Below are 17,225 nucleotides of genomic sequence, written 5' to 3'. Positions count from 1 at the left end.
AAAAAAAACTACTTATCTTATCGCAAAAATGTTTTTACCTTTGATGTTCATACATGTTACTCTATCATATAAAAATAAAATTGAAAAATCGAAAACTTCCCTATTACCGAACATCATTGAAAATCGCTTAAAATTGTGTTTTTGGAGCTTTAATTTCGAAAAATTACTGGTCCTAATATTACAAAATATGGCCTTACAATCGCGTTTTTAAGACTTGAATTTCAGAAAATATTCGGACAAGGGTCCCTATATTGCCTTCCTCCATCATCATAAGGTTTTTTAAACTACACTATCTAAAATTTTAAGTAGAATAGCCCCTGATACTGAATATAAAACATTGCTTTAATTCTTAGCATTTATTAAATTTTGAAAACTTTAACAGGAAAGAGCTTCAGAATCTCCTTCCCATAAAATGTTCAATGTTTGTCTAAAATTGCATTTTTGAACAGGGTGGCGACAGGAACTGTGAAAAAAAGTTCCCTGACTTTTCCCTGATTTCCCTGATTAAGTTTACCAAATTTCCCTGATTTACGTTACCAATGATAATGGTTTTCTTTCTTTACTCTACTTGAAATCCATTGTATGTTTGTATAAAATGCAGTATTTTAAACGTTTTAAGTTGTGTAAAGTTGTTGAACTAAAGATATGTTTTTAAAAAATGCTACTTTTTTAATAAAATGGTTAAAAAATAATATCAAGTCAATTTTTTTGGGAAAAAAACCCTGCAAAACAGTATATTAATTTTTTCTACATGGAAAGATTATAAAAAATTTAAAAAAAAATACTCCAGAAACCACTTAGCATAAGAATTTTAAGAAACTATTAAAATTACTCTTAAAAACATATGTGTATTTCTGATAGAACTAAAAAGTAATTGAAATTATTTTGAACTAAGTTTTCAAACAGTATAATAATTGTTGCAAGAATAACAAGTAATAGTGAAAGAATAGAAGTAATGTAGTTATTCTTATATAACTAATTAACATATTTATGCAAAACAGATGAAACCATTTGACATCCATTCATAGGGAGCTTTTCTCTAATCAAGAACATAGGTTTTAATGAATGAATACAGCATTTTAACAATAAAAAAATAAAGATATTTACTTAAGTACACAAGTTAACTCTATTTCAAATGATTTCAGTACGTAACGAAAAATCTTAGATTGCTTTTGTAACAAACAACTTTGAAATGCAAGAAAAAAAAGAAGAAAAAAAAAAGCAATTAGTTAATTTCAAAATATATAAAAGAAGAATACAACTTGGTTATAAAATTAAAGAATCACTTCAGTCTGAAGAAAAGAAAACCTTTATAATTTACGGCGACAACAAATAGTATAACGGCAAAAAGCAAAGTTGTTTTAATTGAAAATTCAATTTTAACAATTAAATTAAAAACGCGAAGAAGTAATAACTTTTAAGCTTTTATAGTATTAATTCAAAAACCAAAGATTTCTTCTTGAAATCGTGATTACAGTACGCTAATTACTTCGAGACAATGGAATAAAGGCAAAGGAGCTAAGGCATTAATGAAGGTTTCCTCTTTGCCTGTATGGTTGTTTATTTTACGTAGCATTGAAAGCGTAAAAGGAAATTTCAAGCTAGGTAAAATAAACAACCTAACAGACACAGAAGCAATCTTAGGAAGTCATCCTGTGGTTAATAAGTAAGATTCAGTACTTTGGCGGGGGGGGGGGAGATGCACAAATATGCGGCAGTGTATAATCGCACCTCATTAATTTTACTTTTTGTTTGAACAGATAATTGGCGGAAAATGCATAGGGAATTAGAGTACTAAATTTTGTAAAGGAAAAAAAAAAAAAAATTTCTTCATAAAATAAATTTTCCCTGATTTTTTGTTATTTTTTCAAAATTCCCTGATTTTCCCCTGACTTTTCCCTGATTCATAAAGTTCCCTGACTTTTCCCTGATCTCCCTGATTTCCCTGATCTGTCGCCACCCTGTTGAAGCTTCAATGTCGAAAGTAAGGGGGGAGGAGGAATTGAATTCGACGTATTAAAGGAAATAGATCGGGGACAGTCCTTGAGCTCCATCCGTTACCCTAACGTCGATAAATATGGCCTATAATCACGTTTTTAAAACTTAAATTTCTAGAAATTCCGATCAAACTCCTATACATTTTATTCCCCTAACATCAACGAAAAAAGACTAAAATTGCATTTTTAAAGCTACACATCACAAAATTTTGAAGTTCGAAACCCCGGATCCCCCCCCCCTTTCCTATCAGATCTAAATTTTTCTTTTCTTTCTCGATGTGCCCCCCCCCCTAAAAACGTTTTTATGGTTGCGTCACTGAAATAGAATATCACTCTGGTTCAGGGCATAGGTCACTAATAACAGGGTGTGTACACTGTACATATAATTCTTTCCTGGGATCCTGGAAAACAACTTCGGAAGAAAGAAAAATCATTTCCAAAGTACTAGAATTCCTTGAGTTTTCTATAGTACATGGAATTATTCGCGAATTAAAACCACGGCAACTTAGAAACAGAAATCTGTACTTTAGGATTACAAAACGTAAGCACAACTGTTTGGAGCCATTGATCGTGTAAACTATAAACACAACAACAAAAGAGGGTCAGCATATTTTTTGGGAGAGAAGTTTCTTTTTTTTAAACTTCTCCGGATGTTTGTGCGCATTACTCTCTGTAGCTCTGTTCCGTATAAACTGAATAACATAAATTGCGTTAAAAGTTATTATAAAATCTTAAATTTATTCATTTATTTTTTGAAAAAGTAAATTTTTTCATTATTTTACTTGGCTGGCAGAATATGAATCAAATACATTTCCCTTGAAAAAAAAGTTAGCCTGCCCCCCCCCCCCATTTCACGTGGCCAAGTTACGCCTCTGGCACTATGTATAGTATACTATTCTTTGAGAAATTTCCACGAACTTTCTACATTAATTTTCAGGAAATTTTTAAACAGCTGCTGGGGATAAAATGCTTGCAGCCCAATTAATTTCTAGTTATATTTGCAAAAGATCACTACTAATTCTGTTGACATTTCTTTGCACTATAAAAACACCCTTATAATTTAACAGGTATTATTTGAAGACAAAGCAAATATAATAATGAGTCTGAAGGGGTAAAATTCAAGTATTAGTTTTCAGTATAAATATTAAAATTAAACCCTTGATATAACCTCGAAAACGGAAAAGTTAAAAGAAATTTCTTTACTTTTAGGTCAAGTTCATCCTTATATTGAAATCACTGCTAATTTTAATATAAGTACAGTTGGCTCTCTGTTTAACAACTTTCAAGGGACCACAAAAAATCGTTCTTAAATAGAAAGCGTCCTTAAATAGAATGCTTTTAACACTGTAGTGAACCATCTGGGACCGTGAAAAGCAGTCGTTAAATAGAGAAAGTCATTAAATAGAGCGTCGTTCAACAGAGAGCCAACTGTATGTACTATCTTTATGCCAAGAAAAGATTCGTAGATGTCACAGGCAGTGGTTGGAAGTAGTGCGCTACAAGTAGCGACGCTACTGTAGTAGCTATATTTTTGAGTAGTTTGTAGTGTAGCGCACTACTTTTTCAAAAAAGTAGTGTATTGAGTAGTTAACTACAAAAAAATAGTAGTTTGTAGTGATTTCTGGAAACTACTTTTAAATAAACTGAAAACAGAAAAAAAAGTTTCAAACGAATTTGATTGGCTCAAATTTTACACAAGTACATCAGCGGATGCAATGAGAAATAAGACTCATAAAAATACGAGCTGACCTCAGGCATTTCATTTCGACGCCATACGTTCTCTCTGTTTGACGCCATTAGTTTTTTTGACATTGTAATTTTCATATTTCACCAATATTCATATTGCAAAAAGCACTTATTTTCGCGAAAATAAAGATATCGGTGATTTCGCGAGTTGAAAATTTAGTAAATTTTATATGAACTGACCGAAGATTAAAAAACAAAAATATTTTAGCGAGGCTTAAATTTTTGACAGTATTTACCAAATAAAAAGAAGCTACTAAAAATTTTATAGAAAAGGATGAAATTGAACTGTTCTGGAGGACTTACAATAAACACGAGCATTACAGTGTGTGAGAGTATGAAAACGGACATTTTTCTTATTGTCTTCTGATGAGCTAATTTATCAATCTTTTTTGTTCAATTCTCTTACGGTGTGTGTGTGTGTGTGTGTGTGTGTATCAGGATCTCCCCCCCCCAAAAAAAAAATCGAAAGTTGATTTTTCAAGTCGCACACTCTCTTATATTTTATCCTTTTACATCCAAAAAAAAAAAAGTCATATAATTTGAACAGCGGCAGCAAGTGCCGATTATGTCTGAAAGTGTGAATCAGCACTTGTGTAATGCTAGGCCAAATTGAAATAAAATGTTTTTTAGAAACTCAAAATTTCTATTGATAAAACGTTACTCCTATACCCATATATGCACCACAAAAGCATTTATTCAAATTAAAAACCATTTAGATATCCCACACGTGCCTAACGTTTATAATTTTCTTCAAAAAAATAGGTTTTTGATACATATTTTCAGAAATGTAAGATTTTACGAAATTATCAAGCTGAAAAATATAAACAGTAAAGTAGAAAAGCAGGTAATTAGCGTTAAATAGAAATGTTTGTTTTCCTGCAATTTTTTAGTCTCCCACATAGTACTCAAAGATCTGTTTTTTTTTTTTTTTTTTTTTTTTTTTTCAGGTTGAGTTAAATTTTTCATTTAAAATATATTATTTCTTTATTATTCGTTTGTAATTGTTAATCTGTAAATGTGTTCGTTACCAATTTTGAACTTGATATTCTATTTAAATTTATATGTAATTTTTTAAAAGATAACTGAAAAAAAGTCAATTTTTTAAATAAAATTATAAATTTTAGGTCAAGTGTGGCATATCTAAATGGTTTTTAATTTGAATAAATGTTCTTGTGGTACTTGTGGGGTGTTTGGTACAGGGGCAACGTTTCCCAACAGAAATTTCGAGTTTCTAAAAAACTTTTTTTTTTTTTTTTTTGCGATTTGGCCTAGCATACAAGTACTGTTTTACACTTTCAGGTGCAAGTCGGCACGGTTGTCCTTGTGCAAATTATCTGAAACTTTTTTTCACGATTGTTTTGACACAAGAGGAAAAATACAAGAGTGTATGCGACTTGAAAAATTGACTTTCATTTTTTGAGGGACAACCTATTGTGTATGCTTTTTATTTGCTTATTTTTTGGAAAGTAGCGAAGTAGCGACTACATTTCAAAAGTAGTTTGTAGTTACTACATTTTGAAAAAAGTAGTTGTAGCTGTAGTTAACTACATTTGTAACAAAGTAGTTGTAGTTCGCTACAAAAAAAATGTAGTTTTTCCAACCTCTGGTCACAGGTTATGACGAAGATGGATTGTGCCGAATTTGACACCTAAATGGCGAATAGGATGCGATTTCGCCCACGCGACTGGTCGAAAACGACATCGAGAGAAGTGGTTTTCGAACAATAAATTTTCAGAATCAAGGAAAGAGGATTTAAATAAGTGCATTCTAATTCTGCTATCTGGCTATGCACTTATTTAAATATGGCATCAGGTGTGCCACCTGGGGGAGGGGTCATAGCGCAGACTGCGCCAATGAAATTTTTCGGGGGGTTTGAAAGGCATTTTTCTCATTTGGGGAGGGGGGCTCCTGCTTTTGAGGGGGTCTTTACGATATTTAGAGGGGCGCGCCCTTTCTCTTAGGGGGGGGGGGCACCCCTGGATGGCATACATTGTTTGCGTAGCATAAAATATGAATGAAAGGAATGAATGAATACTCACAGGGTCCGTCTTGCTTGTTGGCGGATTCAGGAGGTTTTGGTGGTTCTTCTTTTCCTCGGAGATCGTCATCCCCGCTGTGTGTCACCCACCCGTCCTCCCCTGAAGGACCGTCCTCCGCGTCCCTGTAGAGGTCCTCGTCGTCCGTCGGGGGGTGCCAACGCGTCCTCCGCTTTCTGTTCCGCCGGGAACCGGAATGGTGGACATGTGGGGTGCTGAGAGGACTGATGGCGTTGGAAAGGGCGTTGCTGTCCGCCTGCACTCCCCGCAAGTCGTCGAAGATCAAGTCTGCATCTGCCTGTAAGGAGGAGGAGAAGGATTACTCAAGGTTCCAACTTTATTTCTATTCTAGCATAACAGTCATTTAGAGTAGCTTTTATCTACTAATCTGTATCTCGAAGCCAGAATAACGTAAATCACACTATTACTAATCTGCAGGATAGCGTTAAAGCTACAGATGTAGTATTAACTAGATACGCAACGAGAAAACGGTTCCATGAGCAACAGACCTTTCGCCGTGCAAGAGTCTGAAAAACGCATGCGCGCAAACAACTTTTGCTGTAGCCTGATAAGAATGCAAACAGTAAACAGAGTCGCATCCTTGAAGGCTACGCTTTTGCCCGATTACTTCAAGTTTCGCACGGCAAATGGGTATAGAACATGTATGGCAAATGGGTATAGTATACCTATGTGCTATAGAAGGGGCACCACTGATTGGATGATCCATTGCCCCACTAGATGGCGTTGACGCGAAACGGGCCTTGACAATTTATGACTTTTCTGTGTTAAACCGATGCAACAATGACCCGCTCATGCATCCACCAATCAATGTCAACGAAGTGAAATAGGGTCTCCCTGTAGCGCCCTCTTTGTTGCCATAAGTTTCAGCGATTGTCATGGCTTATATGCCTAAGCGAAATTTAGCGGGGCCATAGATGATCCAAAAAGTTATGGACAGCGTTGCCCGCTTATTTTGTAAAATAAAAAGTAGAAAAATCCTATGAAATCCTTGTCAGCAGTACAGTTTGTTTTGAAGCCGAATAAACTTTAAAAAAAAGTGGTGTAAAGTCAACCCTAACTACTACTTGGTTCAAAGGGACAATAAATGACTACAAAGGATAATAAGGTTCCTTGGTATGATGGAGGGATGTGTGCTGGGAAGGAGGAGTCATAATGTCATTCATAAACCGTTAGCTGCGTTGCTAGGCATTACACGGCCTATCTCCAAAATGAAAGTTGTGTCAAGTTCAGTATGTTCAATAGTCAGGCTTAAATAAAAGAAAAAAAACGAATCCCGCTTCATCGTAAAGAAAAGGGCAATTTTATGGCTCAAAATTTTAAATTCAGATCTCTGGTGATTTTTAAATTCCAAAAATTCAGTCATTGCTATGAAAAAATGTAAACATTCCGTTTCATGGTACTTCTGTCCCCCATTGAGACGAAAACCCGCCTATGTGAATTCCTGAGCATCTATATGAACCTCTGTGAAAAATTTGCAAAAATAGAGGGTTTTTATCCTCCATAGGAAGACGAAACCACCCCAATGTGTATTTCCGAGCATCAAAGGACCCCTGTGTTAAATTTGGTAAACAATCTGAAATAAATTTTAAGATTTTTTTAATGGAACACACAGACATGCATGCATACATACAGCCATTTTTATAGATAATCTCGAAATGTAGACCGAAGCTTGAAATTTTCTTCAGAACATAACTAAGTCGTTGGAATGGAAGTTCAGTGCCAAATGACATACTCCGACATTTGTCAACGCCATTTTGCCTTTCGGATGTACTGTGTTGAGTGATTACAAGGATTAGTAACAACAGAATGCACAGAAAGGACGATTTTTGACGTAACATTTTAGCCTGGCCAACAGGTTTATAGATAATCATAATGAATGACAACACATGCTTAGATCTACTGATAAATGAACAGAGTTCGTGACAATGAATATTTCATAAAATGAAATTCCTCTGGCTACTTAAATATTTTCAGATAACGTTAATGGGAGAAAACAATTTCTTCTACGCTGAAAGACGCATTTTTTTTAGAAAGAAAAGTAAGAAACACTGAACTCAAGTCTTTCTTCGCAAATTGTTTCTTTCTTTCTTTCTTTCTTTCTTTTTTTTTTAATGCGGAAGGAGTTCAAGGAGGGTATTTAAAATCTTGAAAGGGAGGCCTTGTTTCATACGTACGTACACACACACGTGTTCGGTAGCACGTGCCTGGAATGAAGTGTGCCGTAACGATTATATCATTAATTACTGGGGGGTCGGAGTCTTTGATAATCGGCAAGTCAACTTAAAGAGACACTGTTGTTTTCGCATAAAAAAACTTTCTTGTCAGTTGCATGTAATGTAAATATATTTCTTCTGCTTTTAAATAAAAGGTTTGTTATAGCCAAATGGATAAAGATTTAGACTCTATATCCGTGTGTAGTTGACTGTTTTCTTCAAAAACGCTGGAGTAAAAAAAAAGTCCATAGGTTTCCTTATTTACTTTGGGCTAAACATTTTGCTTACTTAGAGACGTTACTTAAAGGGAAATTGAAAAATTCGGCTTATTAAACTACAGCCAGATCTGTCCTTTTTACCGGCGGGCTGTATCTCATATTGAGATGAAACTCGCGGGGCAGGACGCATGTAATTTTTGAAGGTTTTTCTGGAAAATATGGAAAACGATAAAAAATTACAAGCGAAGAATTCTGTCACATTACTTAATCAGGGGGTGTCCCCCTACAGCAAAGGCTCACCCCCTAAATATCACGAAGATCCCCCCAAAAACAAGAGCCCTCAAATGAGAAACAATGCCCCTCAAAACAACCCCCAAAAAATTTTAATGGCGCAGTATGCGCCATGACCCCCCACCCCTTAGGTGTGCACCCGTGACTAAACGGTTATTTTATTAAAAGATGTTTACATCTGCGTTCTGGAAACCAATTTCTGAATATTTGGCTGGAATTTGTAACATTTTGGCAATTAACCTGCAATATAGGAGATCAAAGCGTAGAATAAAGAAGTTCAGGGATGAATACTGTGCGGAAATGGTTACAATGACTGCGGTAAGGCGGGGATTTTGCTGCTGTATTGTCAGTTTACGCCCCGTTTCGTCGACATTTAAAATTTCCTGTCCTCCCCCCCCCCCCATCTAAATGTATCAAAAGGTAAGATTGAATCTGAAAAACAGGGGGGTAGAAATTTTATCAGGATTTTGTGCTGGCGGAAAGTAGGGGATACCGTATTGTCTAAGACGGTTTCATAGTTGTTTTGAGAAGTTTAAGAACATAGTTTTCAATTCGTAACAGTGAACAAAACAAACGGGCCACCTGGGCCAGGGTTCGTTTTTCGAGCCACATTTGGCCCGCAGACGGCCCGTAGGTCGGGCATTGACTGATGGTGTCTAACCTTTTTCGAGTTGAGGACCGCGCCTCATATTAAAATGATTTTTTCGGGCCAGAATACACATAAAATTTTAAAATGTTCAACATTTTTCTAAATAACATGGGAAAGTATGGAAAAGGAAAGGAAATTAAAAACCTGTTATTTTTGTTGTTATTACTATGTTTCTTTTATTTAAATGCATCTGTTCTTTAGAAACCAGTTTCTGAATATTTTGCTCGAAATGTTTCGTTGCTATTATTGTACTTTTCGATGTTAACTTAAAACAACACAAAAGGTCACACAGATCAACTTCACGGGCCGGATGTGGTCCGCGGGCCGTTGGTTGGGCACCACTGTTGTACACAGCTCTGACGACAGTTGAACAACGATTTCTAAAATTTTTTCCCCCGAGATTTAAATCAGACCATAATTTCATCCAACTACCTGTGCCGTGCTTGTGGTCTTCAAAATTTGTTGTGGATGATTCCTTTCTCTTAACTTTGAGCAATGTTTTTGAGAGTCTAACAAAAAAGGAAGCATCATGGAACAATACAGCGATTTAAATTTTTTAAAAGAAGATGGGAAGAGGCAATTATGTTTTTTTTCTTCGATCAAAGGAAATAAAAAGCAATACCAAATGAAAGGTTTTACTGTTCTGCATATGTACATGCCTATGTCATGTCTATTTTGAGGAAATTAATATTTTATACGAAACAACTAAATTAGTTATTCCGATTGGCCTTAGAGATTTATACCATCTGTCAGTTCATTGTTTTATTATTTCAGTTTCACTTTTGTCGCTAGATGGCAGCACAGTTTTCTTCTCGAGTGGAAGAAGGTTCTCAGCTGTCACTGTGAACTGTGACAAAGTTGTCAAATTCTCCAAAATTTATTAACCCAGAACAAGACTTCGTTTCCTTTTTAGCTAAAGTGAGTGAGAAATAATTCTTCCACACTTATTTATAGAAGGTTCTGCTCCAACTAGATACTCATGGTTTTCTTCTTTTGTAGACTTTTTTCATTAGCGAACATTCGTTAAAAACATTTAATTCACACACCATATGCCAACTAAGAAAATTAAAAAAAAAAATAATAAGTCTGTTAATAAGGGGATGGGGGTGGAGGCAAGAAGGAGTAATTGGCATCGCCAAGAAAATGAAACCGCATACATAAAGGCGAACCATTGAGTCCCCCCGTTATCCTCGAAAAAACTTTTAAATACGATGTACAATTAAATACTTGTTACCGAAACCTTAACTATGTTAATATGCTTGTAATTTACTTATTTATTTCTGTGTCAATTTATTTTAATTTTATTTTATTTATATTATTATTTGGATCTTGGAAGTGGAAATTAAGCCAGAACGGTCTTGATAGATGACAGCACCACCTCTATAGTTTGGGCATAGTTCTGAAGGGGAGGCAGGAAATTGCTATAGACTTTGTACCCAAGGTAACTGCTAAGACGAACGACCGGACTTTCGAACCACGGAGCAAACGGGCACGTTCTCCGCATGTACTTAGTGGGTATTAGCACCTGGCTACTCCAGGCCTATTAAGAAAAATTTGACAAACATTTCTAGTACCTTTCAAAAAGATATTCCAAAACGACTTGAATCTTGGATGAAATCATTAGAAAATCCAATGTAGTGTGAAATTAGGCTGACAAACTGCAAATTACCTGAGAAGCTGGTCATACAGAGAAATCCCGATTTTACCTTTCTCATGGGACTGAGTTAAAAAAAAATGTAATTTACGGGAAATACAGAAAGCAAATATCTAATAGAAAAAACTAAAGATGGTAAAGATGACTCTTTTAAAAGGTATAATATCTATATTTTACGAAAAAAACATTTTTATGCATACCATTTTAGATCATTTTAGTACTTTTAGTTGCGAATCCGGGTGTTTAGTAGGGCTTGATCGATGGCATTTTTTGGCCGATGGGCCGATGCCGATTGTTGGCCGATTGTTCAAGGATGGCCGATGGCCGATGCCTTTGGCCGATGGCAAAAAAAAATAAATACATAAAACAGAAATAAATTGATAAAATTATCAGGGATTTAAAGGATCTTTGATTCATTTCACTTTACTTCCTTTCTACGAATAAGGAATTATAATCCCCAAAAAAAAAATCAGATTTTGACCTAAATTTCTATTTTACGATCACCCAATTTAAACTTCACAAGACTTTTCGGCACATTTGTACATGCATATGTACCTAAGAACATATAGATGATCGAAATATCCATTTTGAACGTCTCCTCAGTTAATTATCGCAAATTCTCTTGTGATCTCTTCATGCGCGTAAACTTGCGTCACTCAGAAACGTTATGAAATAGTAAGTTGAAAATTCATACGTACGTAGTATGATCTAAAAGTTCGAGCACAAGTTGTATAAAACCTTACCCTGAATAGTTCACATTACCGAAGCACATTATCTACAAAATAGTCACCTCGAACGACTATGCACTTCTGCCAACGTTCTTATAGCTTTTAGAAGCACTCCTGAAAGACATTTTTCGCAACCTCCTGTAAGGCCTCTTGTGCTGCTGCTTTAACTTCATCGTGGGGAAGAAGGCGATTTTCATGTTGAGGATGCACGGTTCGATTGTTCAATACTCTGATATGACAAACAAATAACATAACGTTTCGTCGGACTTAGCTCCGTATGACTTTTACCTGTTCCCAGCAAAAAAAAAAAACATTTGCATGGACGCCGCTTTCTTCCGTCAGAAGAAGATAAAGCTGCATTATAGAAGGCTCATTGAAAAATGGCTTCCAGGAGTGTTTCCAAAAGTTATATGAACACTGGCAGAAGTACATAGTCCCTCAAGGTAACCCTTTGAAGGTGGATGTGCTTCGGTAATGTGAACTATTCTGGGTAAGGTTTTATGCAGCTTGTCCCCGAGCTTTTGGATCGTACTACGTACAATCTTTATAGGGTGTAGCTATGCTTCTCCTTTTTTTGACTGCTGTATGACGAAAGAGAAAGAACAACAGCCAAAAAAAAAAAGAAAAGAAAGGAAGGAAGAAAAACAAAGAGATTGTTTAATAACCAAATGATTTGTTTGTTTTTGTTTTAATTGAGTATTTACTAAGATTTCAGTAATATCGTACTAATGTATGGATTTAGGTACATTAAACATAGTTAAAAAACATTAAATTATGCTGATTAATCATTAAAAAAAATAAGAATAAAACTATGAAACCGTCAACAAATTACGCAATTAAAGTGGAAAGATTGCACGTAGACATTTTTTACTCATCAAATTAAAAAAAAAAAATGTAACAGATAAATTACAATATTATATCATAATGGGAATATTTTTATACTTATTTAAAATTTATGAATAGAAAAGTTTGCATTTTTCATAAAAGCTGTAACAGTGACATAAATTTTGCTGAAAAAAATAGCCATGAAGAGAGCGATGTTTTTAAAACGCAGCTACAATAAACAAACTCAATATTTACACCAAGTTAATAACTGAATACATATACTACTTAATCTGATGTTTGCACACATAATATTAAACAATTTGATTGTTTAAACTTTTATGAAGCTTTACAAATAAGTTCAAATTAACCTTTTCAATTTAACAATAATTTTCTGAAATTTAAAAAATTGCATAATAGAAAATCCTTGAAATTTTTCTACAAAAAACGAAAATAACTTATTCATTGATTTTACATAAATACAGAAAAATAGTTACTGACAACAAAAAAAATCGATCGCTATTAATGATGAAAAGATGGCGCATTACGAAATATAGGTGAAACAAGTATGAGAAATATGCAAAATGACATTTCTTGACCAAAATAAATAATTGCTAAATATTTAAGAAATGCTTGAAACCTCGAGAGAGGGTTAGGGGGGGGGGGGGTCACTCTCTGATTTTGGAGTAATTCACACTTCGGCCCCAACCTCGACTTAAATTTTTTAGTAAAGAACCGCTAAAACCAACGCCTCGGAAGAGTTTCTGAATCTATTTCAGCACTTCCGAAGAAAAAATTCAAAAGTCCCTTCGATTTCCGAATTATGTCACCATTCAAAACGTCTTTAATCAATTTCTTACATTAATGCTCTAAATTCTTTCTAAACAATAGATAAAGTTTGAAAGAAAAATCTCTAATTTTATGAATGGTGTTACTTTTAAACGACTCAGAAGTACAACTAGAGTTTAATTTCAGAAATTGAGGGAGTAGGAGGAGGAGCACGCAAGTGTTCTCGGAAATTCAAAAAATAGTCGTAAAAAATAGAGTTCAAAATAATCATAAACATTGAGCGGAAAAATCCTTTCAAAACTTACACCCGAGTTTGTTTTGACGTGCTTGCGCGAGAGGCCCCATAACCATAGGGGCACCGTAGGAGTTACAAAACTGCTTATGATAAATGTTTTACAACTTGTGTGATAGAGAAATAGGGCCCTATAATGTATTTCGACGGGCCTCAAACTTATAACTCCGCCGAAGCGATACAGAAAAGACTGCATTACTGTGATTTATATTACAAATATCGAAAAATTAAAAATTACCGTCGGCTCAACGGGAATCTAAAAAAATGACACAAAAACCGGTTTCGCCATCTCATATTTGTTTCCATAGTCTCCAATTCGGCAATATACCACCAAATGATCGTCAGTCTGAGACGCTATATTAGTTTAGCCACAAAAAATGAGTAAAGAGGCTTTTCAGAATACCCGATCGAAAACAAAAAAGGAAAGTGCACAACTGGAACGTACGCACAACCCACATGCGAAAATTTATCCTTCTACAGCTTAGCATTTGTGAGTTATGACTTATGAGAGATACATACGTACATCCAGCTGCAAGAAACAAAGCAATAATTAACGTGTTTGGTACCTGAATGCAGTATTAAAAACTCTTTCAAACGGGACTAAAATAGAAATTCATACTGAAATTTAAGTAACCAATTTTATATGAAAAAAGTAACTCCCTTTACTTCGTAATAAAAAGTAAAACATCAAAGGTCCTTTTTTTCCGAAAACATCGGCCAATTCCATCGGCTTTTCGATGTTTTTAAGGCCGATGGGCCGATGTTTCCTGCAAGTTAGCATCGGCCGCCGATGCCGATGCCGATGGCTAAATTGTTGAACCATCGGCGCCGATGCATCGGCCAGGCCGATTCATCGGTCGAGTCCTAGTGTTTAGGTTGAAAAAAATTGGAACAATGGATTGTTTTTCAGTTATTGAGTTCAAAATATATACAGCATCTTCAAGGATTGAAATATTTTGCAAGTTTTTTTCCTAATTCTTATGAGAAAGAATAGTCTTTCACTGTTGTCTTCAATGCGTTATTGAAAGAAGGAACGGGCTGTGCTTCCGGTTTTTGTTCATTTACATTGGTAGACGAAAAATTCATAAGTGCGGCTACAGATGGAGCAGCAGTATTTCTCAGTAAATTAATGCACCTAACAGGCCAGGGGAAAGGCAGAACTATTGCGTAGTAGTATTTCTGTTTTCCTTAAATAACTTTCATTAACGTGAATTATCTTTAAACGAGCTGATGTGTGCATCACATGACTTCCTTTTACTCCAATTTAATATCATTTTCTCATTATTGGCAAATTTAATATGATTCAATTATTTACTCTCTAAATATCACCAACAATAGACAATTTGAAACCAAATTTAAAAAAAAAAAGAAAAAAAAAATCGCCAAATTTATCGCCAAGTTGGCAACAAAACTTGGCGACCAAAAGACTGGCGATATATTGCCAACTGTCCGACAAATTATAACACCACTTGAGTTTACATCGAAATTAATAGTGATTTTCCCCCCAAAAGGGGCAAAAGACCCCCTTAGGAACATCCGAATGCAACCAAAAAGGAAGGTGCACAACTAGGCCCCACTAGGAGTCTACGTACCAAATTTCAACTTTCTAGGACATACCGTTTTTGAGTTATGCGAGATACATACACACATACGCACATACATACGTACATACGGACGTCACGAGAAAATTCGTTGTAATTAACTCGGGGGTCGTCAAAATTGATATTAACTTCTTTTTGTCCAAAATCCACCTTTTGATACGAAGACAAAGCAAAAAATAGCGGAGCTTACCAGGAAACATCACGAGTTCAGTAGTCATGAAAAAAGTTAAAAATGGTCGCATTCGAAAGAGTATCTTTAGAAAAAAATTTGACCCAAATATTTTGTGCCCTCGTCCTTTTGTTATTGAGATATGGGGGGTCAAAGTCTGTCGAAATCTTACGAAAATTCGCCAAATTTAAAGACTTGGCAAGAAATGGAAAATACCACGTGATTTCATCGCCTGCGTCCAGCAAGACTCTCATTCCCATTTCTGGTCATCTGCAAAGCGCGTAAACGATGCTTCGAATTAACCCTTTACTTGTGTGGGTAAAATTAAAAAGTAACTATGAAGCCTGTGAAATGGAAACTAGAGAGCTTTATCCAGAGGAGCTACAACTTTATAACGAAATTGAACGTAGGATTTAACTTTGTAATCGTGATAATAATGCATTTCAGAATTTAAGTGCATTTCAAGTGTGTTTTACTTAACTAATTTAAGTTTGTACTCTTGTAATGAAATGTGTTGTAAGTAATTAATAATTATGTACGAGAATTAATATGAATAAGTAAAAAAAAAACATGCTTATTAAAGCTTATATATTGGAAATAAAATGGATAGTTTTTGATGTTGAAAGAACATGATCATGGATTGTAGTATCCCAGCTCTTATTTATTTTTTCAAAAGTTATTATCATTCATGAAGTTTTATTGTCTGACCACTGCTAGCGAAAATGTTTAATTTAAAATCGAAAAAAAAAAAAAAAAAAATTAAAAAAAAGAAAACAACGGATAGTAAATGTCAAAAATATGCACAGCAAAACTAATGATGTCGGAAATTACTTTATAACAGATTCTTATCAAAAATTTTATAGTCGACGTTCATTACAACAACCCCTGTAGTTCGAAAAAGTCTGTCACTGCAACTGAAAGTCGCTATAACGTAAATGCACATCATATTGCATGTAATTTAGTCATTTTTAAAAATACTGAAGTCACTTTTACCAATTATGTTTCACGTTAAAAGGGAATTCATATACGAGCAAAATAAAAATTAATACAGCTTTTTTTTTTATTTGACTTATTAGAGGGTTTACACATAACTTGAAAACGATACACATAACGAAAAACACACTGGAAATAACTGACAGAAATCGTTTTTTTTTAATTTGAGAACATGGTTTGAAATCTTTAAAAATGTCGTTTTCTTCGTATTTAGATACTGTTGAAGACTTCAGATTTACGACTTTTCAAAAAAAAAAGACTTTAAAGTGTGTTTACCGTTTCTCTACGATTATCATATTTTTTTCAAAACAGTTTCATCATCGAAAAAACTCTTTCAGTGGAAATATTTCACCCGCAGAAACATAAAAGTTTTAAACATCAGTTTTTTAACAGTCTTAAGAATAACAAAACATTCCATTGTTTTTACAATAAAATAAAACAAATATTTCGGGCTGTGGCGTTTTCCCCTATACAGTTGCACGTTAATAACTCGGAACACAAGCCCCTAAAAATTTCAATGCCGCAGTCTGTGCCACGACACCCCGCGCCATGGTAGTCACCCCGAGTAAAGAATTAATGCGATATTTCTCATGCGCTTTGGTGGTGACCAAATATGGAAGTGAAATGTCTTGTCAGATGCAGATGTTGAATTCGCGCCGTACCTTCCATTTCTGAACAAAACTCGCTAAATTTGGCGACTTTACTAAAAATTTCGGCAATTTTTAAGACATCATATTTCAATAACGTGGTCACGAGGGCACGTAGTTTCAGTGCCATAAATATGTTTTACAATGCTCTTTCGAATGCCACCAATTTGGAATTTTTTTGAATTTCCTTGATCGTGATGTTTCCTGGTTAGTAACGATGGTAGTAATCAGTCTTTCAGTAAGAAGTCAGCTTTTTTCCCCAAAAGATGTGAGGCCACAGATTACATGCCAAAAATTAGAATCAACAAATTATATTGCTCTAAAACACATTTGTTAACTTTTAATGCAAGTAGTAGTTC

At 34.8% G+C, this 17,225-nt stretch overlaps 1 protein-coding gene across 1 annotated transcript in view; it reads right to left on the bottom strand.

The window, feature by feature from the left end:
* The window catches only part of LOC129230548 (basement membrane-specific heparan sulfate proteoglycan core protein-like), a 410,163-nt gene that overhangs the window by 228,044 nt on the left and 164,894 nt on the right, over nucleotides 1-17,225 (bottom strand). Inside the window, exon 2 of the mRNA XM_054864952.1 lies at nucleotides 5,783-6,077. Coding sequence (XP_054720927.1) covers nucleotides 5,783-6,077 — 295 coding nt within the window. The remainder of the gene's footprint in view (nucleotides 1-5,782; nucleotides 6,078-17,225) is intronic.

The sequence above is a fragment of the Uloborus diversus genome, chromosome 9 (assembly GCF_026930045.1).
Source record: "Uloborus diversus isolate 005 chromosome 9, Udiv.v.3.1, whole genome shotgun sequence".
NCBI lineage: Eukaryota > Metazoa > Arthropoda > Arachnida > Araneae > Uloboridae > Uloborus > Uloborus diversus.
Note: the sequence above shows the minus strand (reverse complement) of the source record. Positions and strands in the feature narration are given on the sequence as shown.